The sequence below is a fragment of the Artemia franciscana genome, chromosome 14 (assembly GCF_032884065.1).
Source record: "Artemia franciscana chromosome 14, ASM3288406v1, whole genome shotgun sequence".
Lineage (NCBI taxonomy): Eukaryota > Metazoa > Arthropoda > Branchiopoda > Anostraca > Artemiidae > Artemia > Artemia franciscana.
The window spans coordinates 893,671-917,769 of NC_088876.1; the positions used below are offsets into that span (position 1 = coordinate 893,671).

General features: G+C 35.1%; 1 protein-coding gene across 1 annotated transcript in view; it reads right to left on the reverse strand.

The window, feature by feature from the left end:
- The window catches only part of LOC136035153 (bystin-like), a 52,241-nt gene that overhangs the window by 18,573 nt on the left and 9,569 nt on the right, over nt 1-24,099 (reverse strand). The window contains exons 2-4 of the mRNA XM_065716704.1: nt 13,538-13,729; nt 9,157-9,312; nt 5,635-5,770 (exon numbers count right to left, since the gene is read on the reverse strand). Of these exons, the coding sequence (XP_065572776.1) occupies nt 5,635-5,770; nt 9,157-9,312; nt 13,538-13,729 (484 nt within the window). The remainder of the gene's footprint in view (nt 1-5,634; nt 5,771-9,156; nt 9,313-13,537; nt 13,730-24,099) is intronic.

The following is a 24,099-nucleotide window of genomic DNA, read 5'->3' on the forward strand; positions in this document are numbered from 1 at the left end:
TAGAAATAACAGATTTAATGAATAGATCAAAGATCACGCTATAGAAATCTTTACAAACGAGTTTGTTTAGGCCAACTCAGTACATCTTAACGAATAACAACAAAAATATCATTACAAAAAACCAAACCTGACAAATCAAGGTAAGTACGCGATTCAGTATAGATTAGGTTTCAATTTCGTACAGGGTGCTAGGCTTCCCCTTCCCGAAACTTCCCCCTGGTAGAAAATTCTCCCATAATGTTCTATCCATTTGCAAAATTGTGCATCCGAAGAAAAAGAAATAAAAATTTTTTGTGTACATATCCAGGATAGTTTCTCCCATAGAATTCTTTTTCACTAAAAATTCTCCTTGTGGAAATCCCTCTGCCTTGCACAGAAAACTCACCCGTGAAAATGTCTGCATCTTTCCCCAAAAAACAAATCCTATGCGTAAACAATGGACAAATCGCAAAATTACAGCCCTTTCCCTAGGGGCTATCGAGGGTCATATCAAACCCAGAGGCATATTTATTGGACCTGACCTTTCAATTATGCTGAACCATATGGCTATCTAAAAATTGTAACCGTATCTCTTTGAAGAAGAAAAGGGTGAGGGAAGGGGGTTAGTTGCCCTCGAATCGGTTTGGTCACCTTAAAAGGCAATAGAAATTTTAGTTTCCTGCTATAAAACAAGACTACCCACTTAAAAATGACAATAGAGCAACTTTTAGTCGTAAGAGACCTGTTACTGTTGGACCTGGACCTGCGATTTCCAGTCGTAAGGAACCTATTACTCTAGATTTTGTTTTTCTAGAAAAATTATTAGGTAGGTAGGTAGGTAGGTAATTTTATTCAAAAACAATACTATAAACTTCCATTCATCAGCTGAAAAAATAGGCCACAATGGCCTGTAAGCATAGCTGAAATCAAATACGATCCGTTTCTTTAAATTGGAAAGAGCCTGAAAGAGGAAATAAACAAAAGAGAGCGCAGACCTTGCAGCGATACCAATTGGACTAGGGTATACGAAAAATGTGGTTCAATCCCACTTTCTAGGGCTATAACAACAGAAAGGTTGAGGTGACTGGGGCACGTTCAACGGACGAAGAGTGACAGATTGCCGAATATTGTCCTTTTTGGCCAACAGTCTTTGGCTAAACGGAAAGCAGGCCGTGCATAGTTGGTGTGGGAGGATGTAGTAAAAAAGATTTAAAGGAAATTGGAACTTTCTGGGAGGGTGTACAGAGGGAACCTTTGAATAGATTAAGATGGAGGATGTTACGTAGCTTTGATGACCTCAGGCGGCTTGGCGCTGCGGTGCTTTTTTTAGTAGTAGTATTATAGCATAAATAGTAGGTGATAAAATATAGTAAACCAGTTTTGAGAAAATGTTTTAGCATCTATACTCCAATCTTACAGAATCACCTGAAGATTTGATTCAAAGCAAACTGATAGAATTATTTTGGAGAACCGGGAATGGGTTAATTAGCGAAGAAAAAGTCTCAAATTGTAACGAATAATTATATGAAGTCAGGAATGTATTTTAGAAAAATACAAGAACCTTAGAGTGTAATTAGGAACAAAATGTCAAGATTTCCGAAGAATTTCCATATTCCCTGAAAATATATTTGACATATTTCAACACTGTTCAAAAACACCAAAGATACGTCAAGTGTGATACCTAGATATTTGACAAATGACTTCCTTTAAACCTCTCCGCTTTCAATCGAATAACCCATCTATATATATAAAAATAAGTTGTCTCTGTGTGTGTGTGTGTGTGTGTCGAGTGACGTCATGTTTGTGTGTCGACTGACGTCATGTTTGTTGACTGACGTCATTATAAGGATTGAGCTGTATGCGTCATGAAGTTGTTTGTTGACTGACGTCATGTTTGTCAACTGATGAAATTACATACCGGGACACAGGGAATATAAATGACGACTGGGAACCTCAAAGAGTAATTACAGACTGGGACACCCGGACACAAATCACGACCGGGACACAGGGAATATAAATGACGACCGGGACACAGGGACACAACTACAATAGGGACGCCGGGGACACAGGCGGGATATATAAATGACGACCGGGACACAGGGATTATTCGAATAGAAATTACAGACCGGGACACCGGGACACAAATGACGACCGGGACACCGGGACACAAATGACGACCGGGACACAGGGACACATCATTAGAATAATGAGGCATAGATCTGAATACGGATTGTTATTCCCATGGACAATTATATGTTGCATGTTCTAGAGTCAGTAAACCTGACAATCTATTTATATGCACAGACAATGGGACAGCGAAGAATGTTGTATATTCGCATGTTTTACGTAGTTAAAAAGATATATATATATATATATATATATATATATATATATATATATATATATATATATATATATATATATATATATATTTATTGGTTTCGAAGCGCCCCCACCAATATATATAGCGCCCCCACCAATATATATAGCGCCCCCACCAATATATATATATATATATATATATATATATATATATATATATATATATATATATTGGTTTAGATGTTTACACAACTACAATGGCGCGTAACGACTTACGCCCGCGGGGGGGCTTGGGGGCGCGAAGCGCCCCACCAACTAGGTGTTGGGGTGGCGCGAAGCGCCACCCCAACAGCGCCACCCCAACAGCTAGTAGATAGTAAGTAGCTGTTCTGATTGGGACGGAGGAGCAGCGTGCGTAGCTGTTTTGGCTTCAGATGGCTAAGTGCTGCGGTGACTTTTTAGTAAGTAGTTAGTACTTTTAACAGGGCGGACTAGAAATTTCTTTATAAACAGTCAATTTGAAACTATCTAGCAAGCACTTACTAAATAGATTAGTATAAATTTCGAGACCATAAATTACATCATTCCCCCAGGAGTGGTGGTATCATTTGTAATATCTATGATGTATCCAAAACTACAGAAAATGACAAATGGCTTTGAACAGGTAAAGAAAAAGGCATGCAACAAGAAACAGCAAAATCACGTTGAATTACAGAGGAAAAACGTTGCATAAAGAAATCTGCTGTTAGGTGACAAATCAAAATGACAATGGAATGAAAGAACATGTTAGTTTAGCGTGTGTCTTTCTTTGAAAATTACACAGAAAGGAAACACCAGAATTACTTAACCAATTGGAATTGCTAATTTTTCACTCTAAAATCAAGAAATGCTTTATTGTAGGGTATACAAAGGTACACAGGGAAAGTGGAATGAATCCACACATCAATACAACAAAAACAAGAAGAACAATAGGGAATTCTTTTCGCAAGACAGTGGGAATCTAATAAGAATGAATATTTCGGCCCTTGGAATATGATGTCCAAGGGTCATCCTTAGCACAACAATAAAATATATAAGAAAAAAACTTACAACAGGATACAACCAATATAACTAAACTGACAAATTTTTAAAATAGTCCCAGCATCCTTATTCATAAATGAATTGAGATGAAACGAAGCAATTCATTGAAATGAAAGAGAATGATTAAAAACGCGTTTGTTGTGCTAATCTTGCTTTTTTGGCTGCTGACCTCAAAGGTCTATTTGTGACAGGTTCTGCGCTACTATCTATTCGTTTTTCATAGTATTTTGTAAGATCGTTTTTAATAAAATTTGTGTATGGAGCATTTAGTGAATATTCTCCCAAATCTCTATTTAAGGAAATATTATTATTAATCTCAAGTCTGAATCAATTGCTTCTCGAACTACTTGCTTTATGCCTAGGTCATTGCTAATAAGGGCTGATTCTTCAAAAAGTATTTTGTGGTTAGGATTTTCAAACACATGGCTGCTTAAAGCAGAATCAAAAGAAAGAGAAGAGTATAGAAGAATAGAGGAATAGAGAGAAGAGGATATAGAGAGAAGAATATATATATATCGAATATATATCGAATTATAGAGAGAAGAGGATAGAAGAATGTCAGTAAAAAACTCAGCAGTGCTAAAAAGGGCAAAGACAACCCAGTAAGTTAACCATCGAGTATCATCTTCTTTCCTGTGTGATTCTAGTGCTTTAACTGATGCATAAGCTGGATAAACAAAGGCAATAACATTACAGACTAGTTGGGCAGCATAACCAAAAATGAGGTAAATGGCAAGAATGGCAAAGAAACCTAAAATAATAGTTAACACAGGATAATAGCTTGAATCTAGAAGAAAAATACATTAGATAACAAATAAGCTATAAAACAAACCCCACACTGTATTATTTCTGAAACAGAAGTATGTTAGATGATGATGAATTATAGGAAAAAACACAAATACAATGGATACAAGATAAACTATAAACTAAAGTTAATCTAAACAGAAACAAATCAAATATAAATTGTATTGACATAATTTAGAGATTTGGTTATATTATCTTTATGCTGTTTTAGGCGTTTCTCTAAATTCTGGTGAGTTCTACCCACATAGAATTTGCAACAATTACATGGTACCTGATAGACTCCACTTGGGCGAGTAACTGGAGTTTTATCTTTACTTTGGGAGATTTATGATTTTCAAATTATTGGTAAATACAGCATACAGGTTAATTTGTGGGCAGACTGTTTTAAGATTCGTAGTGATTTTTTGGGATATATGGGAGATAAATTATGTTTGAGGGCTTATCGGGATTCTCACATGGTAAACTACCATTGATTTTATTGGAGTATCTTTTTAGTCTACGGTTAATTGTATTATTAATACAGATTTCCACTGTCTTTCGAAAAGAATTCCCTATTGTTCTTCATGTTTTTGATGGAAAGGCAGTGTGGTCTTCGTCGCTATTTACCACACATAAATTTCTTGAATGTATGAAATGAAGTTTTGGTATCTGTCAACGGTCAAAAAGAAAGAAGAATTGAATTCATATCAAAACAATATTATGCGAGTTATGTCCCATTTATAGGCATTTAAAGAGCAAAAGTAACTTTATTTTCCCCAACGGGGTTGTTTTTATCGTTTTTAGTATCTATGAAGCATGCAAAATTATAGAAGATGACAAGTGACTCCGGACAGCGGAAGAAAAAGGCATGAAACAAGAAACAGCGAGAATCGCACTGAATTGCAAAAGAACATATTGCACAACGAAATTTACGGTTAGAAAACTAAGTAAAATTACACGGAACGAAGAAATGTGATAGTTTAACATGTGTGAGTCCCTGAACGACAAACAGGTACGAGGAATTAGTTTTTAGTATCTATGAGGTGTGCAAAATTACGTAAGATGACAGAAGATTCTGAACAGCTATAGGAAAAGACATGGAGCAAACGCAAAAACGCAAAACACAGAAAAAAGAAAGCAAAAGACTACAAAACACAACAACAAACTTCCGAAGTAGCAAGTGGTACTTCAAACTAAATGCATTTAGGTGTAAAGAAATGTCAATCAATAAAGCAACTGATTCAAATGGCGAATAGAATACTCTATAAAGAAATGACTATATTTATCCATAACTGAAATTTCCTTCAAGTACTAATGGAAGAACCGAAAATGGTTTTTGGAGCATTATTAGAGATACACGTAGTTACATTGATGTAGACTAACAACTTCTTATAAAGCAAAGAAAGCTTTATTTGCCGTTTAGAAAAAAATTCAAACCTCGATTTAAACACCAAGTTGAAAATACCCTACCTGTAATGTAGAGTATTTGTTCCCAATTTCTTAAATTTGGCAGAATTTTAAATGCTTTAGGCAGTTTTCCACTTCTGTACCTCTGAAGCACTATTTTCACCTGCTCGTACATTTTGACTACTCGTTCATCGATATCCTTTAAACAAAAATGATATATCAATAAAGAAAAATTTCCTATCATAAGTAAAGGGTGTGAGGGAGAAATAGATGAGAGAGGGAGAAAGGGATGCAGAGAAAGAGAGAGAGAGAGAGAGAGAGAGAGAGAGAGAGAGAGAGAGAGAGAGAGAGAGAGAGGAGAGAGAGAGAGGAGAGAGAGAGAGAGAGGAGAGAGAGAGTAGAGAGAGGAGAGAGGAGAGAGAGAGAGAGAGAGAGAGAGAGAGGAGAGAGCAGAGAGAGGAGAGACAGAGAGAGAGACAGAGAGAGAGAGAGGAGAGAGAGAGAGAGGAGAGAGAGGAGAGAGAGAGAGAGAGAGAGAGAAAGCATGTGTCTTTTTGTTAGAATAAAAAAATAATCATGCGTTGTTAGAATAATCATGTTTACGTGTCTTTCTTGTGTAACTGTTTTTTTTTTCTTTTCTTTTTTATCAAGCATGAGAATAAACATCATTTTCAAGGGGTATTTTGTTGAAAGGGCAACTTCAATAATTTTCTATCCTATACTCATTTGAAAAAAAATTATATTATTCCTAAGACGATTGTCCGGTCGAAAGTTCAAAATTACATAGAATTTACACTTTTCAATAGGATTTATTATCCTTCCACGCCTTTTTTAATATTTTAACTGAAAACAAAATGAAACCCCATGCGATTTTCAAAAATACCTCTTTTTGTTTGATCATTACTAAATATTGAAAAAGTTCATTCCCATTACAATTTATAAATTGACAACACTGTCCACGCTTGCCTGAGGATTCTACTTTTCTTTGTAATCCTGTCTGAACAAATACTCTCAAACTTACCTTCATTGCCATGGTATGATTAAAAGACCTATGCCAAAACATTTTCCCATTTCCCATCGTAAGTTGGCAATAAAGCCGTTGAAATTAAAACACAGTTTTTTCGTGTGTTTTTTTAAACGATTAAAACACGGCTTTAAATAGGTAAATCTAACTTATGACGCTTTCCACCAATAAGAAACTTCCTAGATACGGACAGGTTCTAGGCTAACACCCCCCGAAAAATTGTCCCCTATATATAATTGAGTAGCCAAATGGAAAGCAAGAAACAAGAATGAAGAAGAAGGTATTCTGGAATATTTCTACCTACCTATTTGCTACCTATAATATGTGATGTAGATAATCTCATTGAATTTAACTTTATGTTTTTATTTCTTTATTGTGGTGTTTTAGGGGAATACGTTATCATAATAGGACAAGAAAAGGGTTAAAGAATATAATTTAGAAATGTGAAATCAGTGGCAACTGTACAAGGGTAGCCTTATGACAGAAGTGGGCAGAGATACAGGGAGGGTCTAAAGGCCGGATGTTTAAATCAGGTTCAATAGAGCATAATAGGCTAATTATGCTTGTCCAATAAGTTGTTGCCTTGTCCACCTCGTCTGGGATAAGAAGATGTCATGAAGAAAGAATTAAAGGATATGGGAACTTCTTGGGAGGATGTAAAGAGGGAGGCTTTGAATAGATTGGGATGGAGGAGGAGCGTGCGTAGCTTTTTTGACCTCAGGTGGCTTCGTGCTGCGGTGAGTAATTAGTAGTAGTAATACCTCATTACAATTAATTGCAATAAGCACAGTTGAATCTAGGGTAGATGTTGTTTCTTCAGGATTTTGGCGTGTCATTCATTTTATTGTTTGCTCAATAAGACAATAATATAACTCATTTTGGAGTGACGTTTCTGGCAAGTTGAAAAGCTTTTAGCTATTTTAGAAAGTAGTTCTTAATATCTTAGAAAGCTCAAGTAATTACTTTTAATGGATTTGATGTGACGCGAACATCTATGCTAGATGACACCAGTTATCCATTTCAATAGAGAACGCCTTCACTAGGGGTGTATCAGAAAAAGTTACATAATATTTTTTATTTTACTTGAATAAAGTCCAAGCCAGATGAAACCAAATCTAAAATGTGCTGAATTCCTAATTTTCAAATTAGCAAGTAAATTGTTTTCCTTAAACACTTACCTTACCCTACTATGACGACTTAATCCCAGCCCCCTTTAAATCACGAAAAGAACTGAAAGAAAAAATATAAAAAAATAAATACTAAAGGTTATTCTACATGATACATTCTACCTGTATTTTGGAACACAGACATGCAAATATTCCAGAATCCCTTCTTTTCTTCATTCTTTTTATTTGTATCACTTTCCCTTTTGATGGACAATTTTACATCTGGGAAGACACTTACAGGGAGGTAATTGACTGAGGGGGTTTTCTAGGGGAGACTGTCCACGGAGGTGGGGATTTTTCAGGGAGGTTTGTTTACAAGGGAGGCTAATTTTTCGCGCGGATTATATAGCATGTTAAACAGGAAATTCCCAATACTTCGAATATTTACTGTTGACTTAAAGAAACCATGTCCAGTAAAAGGAGGAGATCTATTTTTTGGGGGGGAAGGGGGGTAGTTTAAAATGGGTATTTTAAGGTGAACTATTGAAGTATGGTGAATTTTTTCTCTTTTGGTGAAAAACAGGTAAGATTTGAAACAAAAGACGCAAAATCATCCCAAAAATTAAAGATTTAAGAGAAAATGTCTCGGGTAGATGAAAAATAAATGTACGAACTAACTTTATTAATTATTGAAAATTTATTTCAAGTGAACTTGGGTTAATTATTGGATTAACAAGACTACTTATCCTTTATTTATTTACATTTTTCAGATTTTACTTTTATTTTGGTGATTGTCTGGAAATTCTTTTACTTCATTCGTAAAGGGTTCAAAACATAGGCTATACCAGAAGGCCTGCAGGAATTTAGTGAGGTTCGATGTAGCACCGACACGCCGAGAGCAGAGTACTAGAAGAAGGGCTTCATAAGACGTTCTACATTGACTTGGAACGATCTTCCTGGGGAAGTTATCCCTAAGAGTTTCTCTATCGACTCTTTCAGTGATGAAGAAATGTAAAAGACTAGCGGTAAGCCAGATATTTAAATACAACTGGCACAGCGAATCTAGGAAAAAAAAAAAAAAAAAAAAAAAAAAAAAAAAAAAAAAAAAAAAAAAAAAAAAAACAATGCGCTTAAAAGTCTAGTCTTAACTACAGGAGGGGGGAGGAAGAACTAGACAGAAGAGCTTGAAAAATAGAAACAGGTCCTCAAGATAAAGTGATAGTCAGAAGCAAAGAGAGTTTTTTCAGCTCCGGAGAGCTTGATTGTTTATAGACAAAAAAAAAGAAAAAAGAAAAAATAAATACTGAGAAATTTTTTACACCACACAACTTTTCCATTTATAAACGAAATGCAATAAAAGCATTTAAACAATAGGCCCTTCGGTTGAAAATGAATTTAAAAGCAATAATTGTTATTTACATATTTTAATTTCATTTGATTCATTAAGAAAAATACCTGTAGCAAAACAGTTCCAGTATCTGAGAACTGTGTGTGTATTTCTGTCTGTTTCTCTTGTATTTTAGCCATAATGATATCAGCTAGTGTTTGACGAGGCTGACTATTTTTGGTCATAAACTGCTCTAGGGCCCTTTCATCCTCGGCATCGATTTGCTAAACAAAAAAAGAAGAAATGAAATGAAAGCTAGAACAGAAAATTCAACTTTGCTTAAATTACAATACAAACAAGCAAAATAGAAGTAGAATTTGAAAGCAAAATTTCAAGCACCAGGGACAGTGAAAATTAAATCGAATTGTTTGAATTAGTGAAGAAAAATATTCACAACCATATGTCTTAAAAATTGAGACGAGTAGCAATTGAATTTTTGTAGGAGCATGTTCCAAACTTAAAAAAAAAGAAAAATTTGTGAAAAACAGCAAAACTTGTTTTTGATGCCGTAATTGTATTTGGGAATCAATCAATTGTAAATTTTATTGTATATTAATGTTTAATGTCTAACATGTTTAATACTAGTGTTTTTAGGAATTCAAACCGTTGTACTATTGTATTTACAATTTTTACTTGTTTACTTTTACAGTCCAACCTGACGAAAATGTCATACTGCACTAAAAACTTCATAAATCGAAAAAGTCCCCCCTCCCACCTTTCAAAAAAATGTAGGAAATTCAAAAAATCTAGAATCTGTTCGACGTTGCAATCTTAATACAATTACTACTACTACTAACAACTCACCACAGGACCAATCCGCTTGAGGCCAACACAGCTACGCACGCTCCTCCTTTATCAAAATTATTCATAGCCTCCCTCTTAAAACCATCCCAGAAAGTTCCCATTTTCCTTAAATTCTTCCTTGAACATCCTCCCACCCCGACCAAGGAGGACGTGATTTAGGTTTTGACCTAAACGGTTGATCAAAAAAGACAATCCAGCTTAAATTTAGTGATAGTTAAAAGTCGAAAATATAAGTCCAGTTTAAGAGGTGGTATCCCTTTCAAGGTAAATACTAAAGTTATAACTTGTTTACAGTATCTTCCAGGTTAAACTGTGTAATAGAAATTTACTATATTAAAACATAGCTTTCAATGGTATCTCCGTTTAAATATCACCATATCATTTTATTTTATCACTACAGTCCCAGTCGTTCTTGTTTCATGGCTAAAAAGGCTTTTATTGACAGAAGACCATATTAAAATTACCAATTTTTGAAAATTCTCATCTCCCTCACCAAACTAAATAGATTTATTATTAAATAGATTAGCTTGGATTAGTTATTTTAAGCCCCATAAGAGCTCTCAAACTTCTAGCGATTCTACAAAACTTTAACTTTCACGTCATGATTTTCACACACACATACAAACACACACAAAAAAAAATCAAAAAAAAATCAAAGGACAATCAAGAACGAGGGTATACATTAGTCTTCTTCAATGTGATTAGGAAACGAAGAATAAAAATTTAAAAGGATTAAAAATTATAATTGGAAGATGTTTCAAAATATACATATTTAGGAACTGTGATCAGCATTTTAACAAACTTAATCATTGTCAATTATACAAATATTACTGAACTTCACAGAACACGTATTTTGCGATAAAGGAAGGAGATGCCATTTAATATTTCGGGGGGAGGGGGTCAAATCTGATTCCTGTTTACATTCCAAGGAGTGGTTAAATTTGCTTTGCGAAATTTAATTATTTAAACTAGGCAAATATACAACGTAAAAAAAATTACTAATTTTCCACTTGGTTTTATCTGATATCAGAACTCAAAGATTTATTTTATCATTATTAGCCCCTACGCTATAATTTTTACATAATTCGCTCTTAGGTAATTGTTAGGTAAATTTTCCCATTTTAATAGAGCCTAGGGCCCTCAGAAGCATCTGCTTTGAAACTGTCCTATATATATATATATATATATATATAAAATCAAGAAAAGTAGTTTAGACCAAGATGTGAATATGCAAGACGTGAATAATATGAAGGCAAATTATACTTCCAGCGTACAACGAAACCAAATCACTATAAGAATAATAACGAAATCGAACTTGACAGGAACAGAAATTACCAGGAACAGAAATTAAGAATAATAAATAACGAAACTGAACTTGACAGGAACAGAAATTACCATAAATAGGAGCTAAGTTAGCGGCGTCAAATTACGTTCTGTTCTTTAGAAGGCATAGGGGTTGTTATTTCTAACCGTGCTTGAGGTAATATCTCTTCCTATTGGGGCAGGGTTTTAAGCTTGAATATTGTTTGACTTTATTTCTCTTTGTCTTGGTTTAATGAAACTCTTTACTATTCTTTGAAAACCTTCTTTCGTGGGAATGGTTTTTTTTATATTAACTTCTTTTCGCTTTAGAATGCCATACTTTTTTTCATTTGACATTTTCAGATTTTCGGTTAATAAATGATTTTTTGTAAAGCCTTTTTCAGTCTTCATAGGCAACACAAAAGCGCTACCATTTTCCCAATTACTTATATACAGAATGCTGTTATGGGGAAAGGGGGGCATGTTTGCTTTTGGGTCTCCAAAAAGGTCATGGGCATTAAGATGAAGCTTCCAGAGAATGCTGAGGGGGTGTTAAGCTGACCAAAAGGGACAATGCTCAGGCTACTCCTATTTTTAATAGTAGTAAACTACAACTGCCAACTATTACAATTACTAAGATTAGGGCATTCAAACGAAATTTATAAAAATGCTAAGGAGGCTACTGGACTAAAAAAAAGACACATTATGTGCACTCAGGTTGTCAAAAGGACGTATAAGCAATATTTCAGAATCAACTCGTATTATTAAGTTAAAACTCTCTGGGCATGTTTAAAGAGCCAAAATGCAATATGTACAAACCATTAATACTGCGACTATTCCTACTACTATTACTGCTACTACAACTACAATAACAACTACTACTACTACTCCAAGTCCTATTACTACTATCACTAGCTAAAGTTACAGGGGTGAAACTTTCAGGGACATTCAGATGGATGTTGAATTGAATCAATACACACTACGTGAGTACAGACTGTCAGAAGGACGTATCAACAATATCTCAGGAACGGCTTAAAGCACTAAGTTGAAACTTTAACATCAAGTTTTATTTCTGCTCACTTACGATTTCTTTTTTTCTTTTTTCTTATTTTTATATTTTTTCTCATTCTCTTTACTTATCTTTGAGAAACCTTTTTTGAAAAAGCTATTTTTTTTAAAGTTAGCTACAATAAAGACTGAACCCAGTTTCCAGAGCATGATCATTAATTTCTAAGCTAAAAGAGCTATGAGAACAGACTTGGCAAGCACTTTTCAGCTACATAGAGTAAGGAAGATTGAGCACACAACCAAGATCCTAACTATTAATTTCTGTGTTAAGGGGGCTATGAGTGCCTACTAGGTGAGTACTTTTGAGTTATAAAATGCGAGGAAGATTGAGCAAACCAGAGATTGAGTACAGTCCCTAAAATCTAATCATTTAGTGTTGATACCAAAGGAGTTATATGAATCTGATTAGTTAGAACTTTTGAAATATAAAGCGCCAGGAAGACTGATCACACCAAAGTTTGAGTACAGAACCAGATTCTAATAATTTAGTTTCTATGCTAAAGGGGTTTTGAGTACAAACTTGGCAAGCACTTTTAATCTACATAGAGTGAGAAAGATTGGGCACGCAACCAAGATTCTAACTATTAAGTTCTGTGTTAAGGGGGGCTATTAGTACCAACTTGCTGAGTGCTTTGTACTGAGTACAAAAGCGTGAAGAAGATTGAGTAAACTAAAGTTTGAGCCCAATCCCTACAGCTTATTCATTTGGTTTCTATGGCAAAGGAGTTATACGTATGAGCTTAGTAAGCACTTTAGAGTAATCAAGTGTGAGGAATATTTAGCATACCAAATTTTTGCACAGCCCCTAAAACCGAATCATTAATTGTCTATTCTAAAGGGGTTAAGAAAACTAACAAGGTAAGAACTTCAGAATCATACAGCGTGACAAATATTGGTTCTACTAATAAAAGTCCCTAGAGCCTAATCACCTGGAATCTATTTTAAGGGTTTATGAGTACCATGCTGTTTAGACCCGTCAGAGTTGTAAAGTGGGGGGGGGGATTTAAAATTTGAAACACACCAACTTGGTAAATATCTGTACAGAATAAAATGAAAGATAAATACCATATAAGAGCAACTAATACAAATTGCAAGATAAAGGGCTTAGAAGTGTCACATGTGCCCCCCCCCACCTGCTATAGCACTCTGGGTAGCAAAATATTTGAAAGCAATACTAAATAAATTACATTTACAGACACTTTTTAGCTATTTTGGTTTTTAAAAAATGGTTTTTCAAAACAAACGAAATATGGTATTTTAAATAGCATTTCTTACCAGGTCATCATAGAATGTTTCATCAAACTCATCCTGTCCACTCTCAGGGACCTCCTCTTCTTCGTCACTATCAGCTTTACTCTGCCCTAGTGTAGGAGCTTGTCGTGACGCGGTCCCAAGCTGTTCTTCCAATTCTTGTTGTTGTAACCTTGCCTGTTCCAAAATCTTTCGGCTTTCCTTCTCATGGACATACTACAAAAATTTATTTATAAATGAATATATACTACTACAATTATAAAAACAAAACCATAAATCATTATCAAATTTACACAGAGCAGGATAGGGTAGATTTTTCCCTTAGGATCAATCCATAGTATCACCACATAGATACCATTTGATCCTATAAATACAATTTTTTTGTACTTTACAGCCCTCTATGTCCCTTAGAAAATCCTCCAATAGAACAGGATACCAGTATGAAAGCTATGATTTCCAGTTTTTTTTTCTTTAATTACCTTTTGAATCGTTTGTTATATTATCGAAAAAATTGTTTATTTGTCTATACTTTCTTCATTTAAAATTGGGATATTCAATTTGGCAAAGCAAATTTATGGCATTGTTTAAAAGAGCAAAGAAAATTAAAGAAAATAACTTTAAATATTATAAAAAAAAACCCAAAGAGGGGTAAAACTCAATGAAAAGACAACGAACAAGATTGCGGTCAGTAGAGAGAAAATATGAAAGACTAAAACAGCACGGATGTGTCGCCTGTATGCAAACTAGGCGTCCTCAGCACAGGAGAAACAAAGATAGAAAAAAGCATCTTTGTTTCTCTTGTGCTGAGGACGCCGAGTTTGCATACAGGCGAAATATCCGCGTTGATTTAGTCTTTCATCTTTTCTCTCTACCGGCCGCTGTCTCGTTTGTAGTCTTTTCATTGAGTTGTACTTCTCTTTGTGTTTTTTTGTCATGAATAGCCAGTTCGGCTTAAGAACTTTCATTCAAGTATTATTGTCTCAATTTAATGATTCTGACTCGGGTTCCTGCTCAGAAGAATTTGGAATGATTGAATCTCACTTGCTAGCGATATTGGCAAGTCCAGCACACGCCAGTAAACGAAGAAAATGATGCAAGACATCTTCTGCAACCCAATGCGTGAGCCATGGTTTAGTCATTCAGTCCTTGTTGATTGGCTTTGAAGCTGTCAATGCTTGATGAACTTGGAGTTGTCTATCTTAGAATGTTCCATAGGCTTATATGTGATTAGAGAAGAAATTGTTCCTTTCCTTGAATTTACAAGCATGCAGAACAGCTTTTCTGAACGACAACTAGTTGTTGATGACTGGGCAAGATGGTTCATTATCCTGTCACCTCTTTATCAGCATATAGAACAGCTTTCCTGAATGGCATCTAGTTGTTGATAACTGGGCAAGCAGGTTTGTTATCATGTCACCTCTTTATCAGCATATAGAACAGCTTTTCTGAATAACATCTAGTTGTTGATGACTGGGCAAGCAGGTTGGTTATCATGTCTATCAGCATATAGAACAGCTTTTCTGAATGACATCTAGTTGTTGATGACTGGGCAAGCAGATTTATTATCATGTCACCTCTTTATCAGCATATAGAACAGCTTTTCTGAATGTCATCTAGTTGTTGATGACTGGGCAAGCAGGTTTATTATCATGTCACCTCTTAATCATCATCCAGAAAAGATTCTATGAATGACATCTGGTTGTGGCATGTGTGCTCATTTTTTTAAGCCTGTTGATGTATTTTCCTGCTGGTCTTTAGATGTATTCGAGTGCAACCTGGTTTATTTTATTATTCACCATAGAAACAAACATTCCAAACAGTAATCTCGGTTTTACTAGGATATTGTAGAGTTTGGTTATCATAAAAGGGATTTATCATAAAAGGGATAGGACATTTTAATGATATCATGAGTTTAGTTTACCCTTACTGCAGCAACTTGTGTGTGGTAGTTGAATTTGGGGTCTATATTCAAATTAAAAACTACCAGGTTGCAACTCTCACTTATAAGTGTCTAAATCAGCTGATAGCCCCTGCCTATGAATATCGTTAGACACTTCGTGACCACAATAGAATAAATACAGATAATGTAGCATGTGAGTTTAGAACCACCACTCATTCATATGAACTACATCACACTCATGTGTATTTCTTACCAAGTCTGTCGTCTTTATTAGAACCTTGCATGTGTAAGAATTATTAAGGAGAAAATGCAGAAAGAATTTTTTCAGTTGATCATTTTGAATTAAACTTATTGTGCCTTAATAACTAAATCAAAAAGAAATAGAAAAATAGCTGTCTTAGCGATTATGTATGTATATATGTATTTTTTCTCAAAATAGCCCGATAATTTTTTCTCGGAACCAAAATTCTAGGTTTTCTGGCCAGAAAACAAAAAATATATTTAGACATGACACAACTTTGGGAAAAATTCGATTAGAGCATTAACTTTCGAAAAAAAATTTCATATGAACAACAGCAAATTCATAGGCCTATGCATGTCTTATCAATTCTGTTTCCTTTATTTAGAAGTTCGTACAAATCAAAACGACTTAGGAGACAGCCAAAGTATTTTTTTCAGTTGATTTTTCTGAACTAACTTCTAATGCCTAGAGGCAAAAGAGGGATAAACAGTAGACCTTTAGTCAGCCAATCTTAAGCCACGAAGCAGAGCTCAATCAGGGCAGTTTTAAGACTAGTTGCATCTTCCTCCAGTGCGATTTGCACTCACTCCCTCTTTTGAATTCCAGTTGGGGTTCAACATCATACATACTGTGGGAGGCTTACTGATATATATTGCTTTGATTGTTTGCTTTAGTTTATTTCCTTGTTTTTCTTATGTGCTTTCTCTATTAAACGTTTATATCTAAACACGAAGTCTGACAAGGAAATACGTGAATGAGTGTTTAATAGTTAAAGTTGTCAAGAGTTGTGTGTAATTTTTGTTTGTGTCCTTTTTGTTTTTCTTTGTCTTATACTCCTCTTTAGCGCATTTTGTTGTGTGCAGGGGGTAACAACAAGTTACTATTAGTAGACAGCATACCCTGCCCCACAATCAACTGGTTATAAACCAATCTCAAAAACTCATGGAGGGAATCTCACCAGCATGCTCAACTGATGTTTACAGGACATTTTACTGGAACAGGTGAAAGTGGTAAGTGCTCATACTTGTTGATATGGGTTGAAGAAAAGGGCGAGATATACTCAGCCCATTCCAAATTGTAGAAAGAGAAAAGAATAAAGTGAACATATGCATGAAAAATCTATTGAGCATATTCAGTCTATTTCAAATCCCATACTTTTCCAATTAATTCTTCACAAACGGAATCAAAAAGATGGGGATACAATTCAATATGTGACAACTTTAATGTTGCTGGCCTTGGGTTATGACTTTGGAGATAGCTCAGATGAAATGATGATAGATAAACTGGTATTTGATGTACAGAGCGGCTGGATAAGAGAAAGACTGTCAAAGTGAAGGTGGAACAATTACACCAGAAAAACGCCACTGAAACGAGTTGAGCAATTGAAAAACCAGTGGACTCTCATGCAAAAATGAACCAAGTACTGGTGCCACAGCCTAAAGCAAGAAGTGAAAGCTATACATAACCAAAGTGTTGCAAAAGACAATGACATTAAACCGATATGTCTATGTGAATTCATACTCCTGACACACGTGTGTTCCACGAGATTTCCAATGTGTTCCAATTGATTTCCGTGTGTTCCAGGCAGATCTACCATGAGATTTGTTTTCAGTGGCTTTATAGGGTAATATTTCTCTTTTGCTGTTTCTATACAATGTTTCAATGTATTGAAGCCTATGCATACAATGTATTTTAGCATCAGAGAGTCCCATTGAAGAGGTCTTTGGCCGCATAAAAGATTAAAAGTTGCGCAGAATTTCAATCCATAGGAACAATCTGAATCTTGGGAACCACTAAAAGAAACTTAAGAATTGTCTCAATTTAAGCCCTAGTCTTTATTCCCAGGAAATAAGCAGTTGATATTTCTAACATGGCCACTGGGGAAAATCACGGAAGTGACCAATCTTTTGTCAATGGTTTGACAAAAGATTTTGTCAAACTTATAATCTTTTGTCAATGGTACACAGTGAAAAATCTAATGGATACAGAGTTGTATAATCCAAAGAACTTTTGAATAGAAATAGTTCAATGAAACGTGTGTCTTTGGAACGTGTGTTCCAAAAAAAAAAAACACACAAAAAGGACAACCTGTTCAAAATGTTGGAAGTCAAACTATTTTGCAAAGGTTTGCAAAAGCAGGTCAGTCAATGAAATTGAGGGCCTTTCAGCTGAGAAGGAAAAAAACAGCCAGTGCTTCATTGAATCTATTGACTGCATAATAGGTTCAGCGCAAAAGCTGATGATTAGAGTTAACCTGTCTGAATACCACAAAGGCAAAAACTTACAAATTGAAAACAGGAGCTGATGCAAACATTCAAATGCAACAAATCCTCGTGGGTTGTGATGACATATTCCATGGTTTTGGGACATAGCCTGGAAAATGTCGCATTTACTTGAAGGAAGCATTAGTGCAAACTGTCCAGCGGCCTAAAAGAGTTACTTATGTCCTTCAACCAAAATTTAAAGAAGAACTTGACAAGACTAGAAAGCCTTGACATCATAGAGAAGGTGAAGAAACCGACTGACTGGGTCAATTCCGTTATTCTGGTCAAGAAACCGGATACTACAATTTGGACTTTTCTTGATCCAGTTAATTTGAACAAACGCAACAAGCGTCCACACCAACTCATTCCTAGTTTTAATGATATAGCAGGACGATGTGCAGAAGCAGAGCAATTTTCAAGACTGGTACTAGAAATGGTTATTGGTCAATGGTTTTGGATGTGGAGTCTAACAATTTGACTAGATTTAGTACCACATTTAAAAGATACAGATTCAAGAGGTATCCTTTTTGACTTATATCAGCACAAAATGAGAACCAAAAGAGAATGGATGAGGCATTTGAAGGTATCAATATTGAGCTGATTATTGATGACGTTGCTGGAATGGCTGGTAGTACAAAAGATCATGACGAGAAGCTGAAAGAGGTCTGGAAAGGACTCGTGAGAAAAGCATCTATTCCAATAAAGAGAAATGCCACTTATACACAAAAGCTATTCCTTGCATTGGTCATATACTGTCACAAGGAGGTATGAAATCTGACCTTCATAAACTAAGGGCAATCAGGGAAATGCCAGCCCCAATAAGCAAAGATAAGATGTAGACTCTTCTAAGATATTTAACTGTTAGTCAAGATATATTCCATGCATCTCTACCTTAAAGTAAATCCTTCGGGAATTAGCAAAGGCAAAGGAGTTTGCATGGAAAGCAGTGCACAACAAGGCCAGCGTCAGAATCCAGTAAGTAATCCAGTTAAAGCACAGCATAGATTTAGTGCTCAGTTGATTGCAAATCATGCAGCAGCAGCCTTTGTCTCTGATTGACACAGAAAAGCAGTACTCTAAAGTAAAAAAGAACAGCTGGGCATTGCATTTGCCTGCACACATTTCCACCAGTAAATTTGTGGTAGAAAGGTCATTGTTACAACAGATAACAAACCACTAGAAGCAATTTTTTCCAAACCTATACACACCATCTAGATTCCAAAGAATGGTGTTAGTGCTCCAGAAATATGAACTGTCATTCCAATACCACCCAGGCAGAAAAATTCTTGTTGCAGCTGCTTTATCACAGATGCATTTACCAGATCAAGACTCTAAAAATTCAAATCAAAACAGAAGCTATTCAAACATTCTATAGAGGTATTCCTGAAAGCAGATACAAGCTAGAGAAAATCCTTCCAGAAACGCTAATAAACAGCAAGCTAAAACCACTATCAGATATCATTGAATCTGGCTGGCCTAATAATGCAAGAAAAGTGCCATCTAAAATTCTACCACATTGGAACTAAAGAGCCAAAAGAATGTTGTATATTCGCAAGTTTTACGTAGTTAAAAACATATATATATCTATAACGAAAAGAGAAATCTTTTCTCTTTTATCTATATTCACAGGTGGGACACAGGGACACAACTACAATGGCGCGTAACTAATATGGCGCGTAACTAATATGGCGCGTAACGACTTACGCGCGGGGGGGGGGCTTGGGGGCGCGAAGCGCCACCCCAACAGCTAGTATCTATATAAAAATAAGTTGTCTGTCTGTCTGTCTATCTGTCGAGTGACGTCATGTCATCATGTCGTCATGAAGTTAGTTGTCGTCATGTTTGTTATGACGATGACGTCATTAAACGTATTTAAGAAAATCGTTCAAAGACAAATTTTTAATTGTAAGAAGATCGTGGACGGAAAAATGTTTAATTGTAAAATGACTGAAGAACCTACAATGGCAACAGCCTAGGAAGCTGCTCAAAGAGTCTATGCCAAAAAGCATGCAGCTGATAGAGAAAGTAAGAAAAGAAAACGTGCCGAGGAATCACAAGAACAGCAAGAAAACAGGCTTGCAGCTGATAGAGAAAGTAAGAAAAGAAAGCGTGCCGAGGAATCACAAGAACAGCAAGAAAACAGGCTTGCGGCTAAAGAACGCAAAACCGCGCAGTTAGATGAAAATCCACCTGGACAGCAAGAGTCAAAACATATCAAAACTGGAAATGATAGCGATGATGATTGGGTTTGGGATTTTGACTTGGATAAGGTCATCAATGCCTACCAGATTTTAGTTAAAAAAACAAAGGTTCGGCGATATGTATTTCATAGTGACGCTGAAAAATAAAAAAGAAAAAGAAAACTGAAAAAAGAAAAAAGGTAAAAAACTAAAAAAAAAAAAACTAAAAAGAAAAAAACACTCAAAGAGAAATTACAGACCAGGACACAAATGACGACCGGGACAGAGAGAATATAAATGACGACCAGAACACAGGTATTTAAAAAAATCGTCAAAGACAAATTTTTAATTGTAAGAAGATCGTTGAAAGATAAATTTTTAATTGTAAAATGACTGAAGAACCTACAATGGCAACAGCCGAGGAAGCTGCTCAAAGAGTCTATACAAAAGACTTGCGGCTGATAGAGAAAGTAAGAAAAGAAAGCGTGCCGAGGAATCACAAGAACAGCATGAAAACAGGCTTGCGGCTAAAGAACGCAAAACCGCGCAGTTAGATGAAAATCCACCTGGACAGCGAGAGTCAAAACATATTAAAACTGAAAATGATAGCGATGATGATTGGGTTTGGGATTTTGACTTGGATAAGGTCATCAATGCCTACGAGATTTCAAATGACGACTGGGACATAAGGAATATAAATGACGACCAGGACACAGGGATACAACTACAGCGGGGACGCCGGGGGCACAGGGGGATATATAAATGACGACGGGGACACATGGAATGTTCGATTAGCAATCACCATCAACAAAGCTCAAGGGCAATCGTTAGAAAAATGCGTATAGGTCTGAATACGGATTGTTTTCCCATGGACAATTATTATGTTGCATGTTCAAGAGTTGGTAAACCTGACAATCTATTTATATGTACAGACAATGTGACAGCAAAGAATGTTGTATATTCGCAAGTTTTACATAGTTAAAAATGTATATATATATATATATATATATATATATATATATATATATATATATATATATATATTCACAGGTGGGAGACAGGGACACAACTACAATGGCACGTAACTAATATGGCGCGTAACGACTTACGCGCGCAGGGGGCTTGGGGGGCGCGAAGTGCCCCCACCAACGAGGTGTTGGGGTGGCGCGAAGCGCTACCCCAACAGCTAGTAGATATATAAAAATAAGTTGTTTGTTTGTCTATCGACTGACGTCATGTTTGTCCGCATATGACGTCTGAATTATTTCATCATATACCAATTCAAAAACGAATGTATTCAAGCCAAAGTAGCTGAGTTGGTAAAGCGTTATGTTCCAAGTTCTAGGTTCGAGAGGTTCCAGGCTCGAACCTTGGCTTTAGCATTAATACAAAAGAAGAAAAAAACTAAAAAAAGTAAAAACTACAAAAAAAAAGTAAAAACTACAAAAAAAAACTAAAAAGAAAAAAAAACTAAAAAAAACTACAGACCGGGACACCGGGAGACAAATGACGACCGGGACACAGGAAATATAAATGACGACGGGACACTCAAAGAGAAATTACAGACTGGGACACCGGGACACAAATGACGACCAGGACACAGGGAATATAAATGACGACCGGGACACAGGGAACCAACTACAACGGGGACGCCGGGGGGCACAGGGGGATATATAAATGACGACGGGGACACAGGGAATATTCAATTAGCAATCACCATCAACAAAGCTCAAGGGCAATCATTAGAGTAATGAGGTATAGATCTGAATACGGATTGTTTTTCCCATGGACAATTATATGTTGCATGTTCAAGAGTCAGTAAACCTGACAATCTATTTATATGCACAGACAATGGGACAGCGAAGAATGTTGTATATTCGCAAGTTTTACATAGTTAAAAACATATATATATATATATATATATATATATATATATATATATATATATATATATATATATATATATATATATATATATTCACAGGTGGGACACAGGGACACAACTACAATGGCGCGTAACGACTTACGCGCGCGCCGGGGGCTTGTGGGGCGAAGCGCCCCCACCAATATATATATATATATATATATATATATATATATATATATATATATATATATATATATATATATATATATATATATATATATATATATATATATATATATATATATATATACATATATATATATTGGTTTAGATGTTTAGGATTGGCAAATAATTAAGACTGGTCATGTTGGGATTGGCAGACAACTTTGTTTTTAAATATTTAAACTTAGACAAAAATTATTCCTTCAGCCTAGCCTATTTATTCCTTCTGCTTCACATTACTTGTCTTGGATTAAATTTGTTTAGGATTGAGTCTATGATTTAGATACTTTGTTTTAACTTTAAAGTTTTGTGTGCAATATTGTATAGATTGGGCTCAAGCCTTAAATATGTCAAAAAAGTAGGCTCTAATATTGCCTATAAGCACTAGCCTATTTAAAATATGCAGCATTATTTATTACTAAAATGTTCAAACTAACCACATTATGAAATTTGGAAAAAAAATTTTATTATGGAGATTTTGGCAGCTTCAATGATGGAACAGACTAATTTGTAGGTGATATTAGAAATTTTATAGTGATTTAATTGATGAAGTGATGATTAGCTTTCTGAGGACCTCTTACCTCACTTTGAAAAACTCTTAAATACTTATATTTACTTAAGGTAAGCTTCCAAGTGCTAAGACAGCTAATCACTCATTCAACAGTTAAATTGACGCAAAATCTCTATTATACCACCTAGAATATAAATTCTTTTCTATTGGATTTGTCTAATTTTTTTTTTCAATTTGAAGGATAATACCTAAAATATTTTAACCATAAACAGTATTGAATATTTCAAATTGACTGACAGTCAATAACAAAGCCTTATTTTGAAAACATATTAAAAGGTTGTACCAAATCTTGGAAAAAGCAGTCAAATCTTGAGCACAGGGTCTTAAAGTTTGAAAACCACTATCCAAATCACACACAGACTTCATCTTGGACAGACTTAATCAAAGGCTGGCTTTTTGAAGCAGAATAATTTTATTTAAATAGGCTAGGCTGTTGAGGTAACTTTTTTCTAAATTAAAATGTTGAACAGTAAAGTTTTCTAGGACTGTTTCCAATCCTGACTACCCAGTTCTGATTATCAGTCAATCTTAAAAAGTGAAATCTAGATACAACATGTGAAATACTAGAGGCTTTTTGTCCATGTTAAAAAAAAACATTTCAGTCAACATGTAGAATATATGAATACATGTTATATACAGACATATATAGTTATATAAATAGTTATATATATATATATATATATATATATATATATATATATATATATATATATATATATAGGATCACCATATAGGTTATATATAGATACAGAATAAAGTCAATGGACTAAGTCAATGTCCTGATTAAAGTAAGGATTAAACCTACAGGTTTACATGGTTAAGATTAACTGATGATTAGGACTAGGTCAGTAGGGATTGGCTGACTGCAATATTGTGAAAAAAAAATCTGAAATTTAGACAGTACTTACTAAATTCTGGCCTATTCAAATACATTCATTCCACTACTAAACACTTTTCTCAGATTAAATTTCTCCAAGACCGAGACTGACCATGCTTAATACTTTATGCCTGACCACCCCTAATGCGTAAACATGTAGCCCAAGTTATATTTTTCCTAGCATTTTGCCAATATGTCACTCTTGTTTCAATCCTATATACACATAATTTGAATAAATACTGACAAAATCAAAAAAAGGGACTGACACAAAAGAATAAATAATTTGAACTATAAACTTCTCAATATTAGGAGATTGTAGGTAAAATATAGTGGAGGCACCTTCAAAATGTATAAACAACAGTTTTCTGAATATTACAAGTATGAATTATTTTCATAGCATGTTTTCTTTGCAATAACCCTGATTGCGGACTAATACCAAAATTTTGACTAAAAAACTAGCAAGT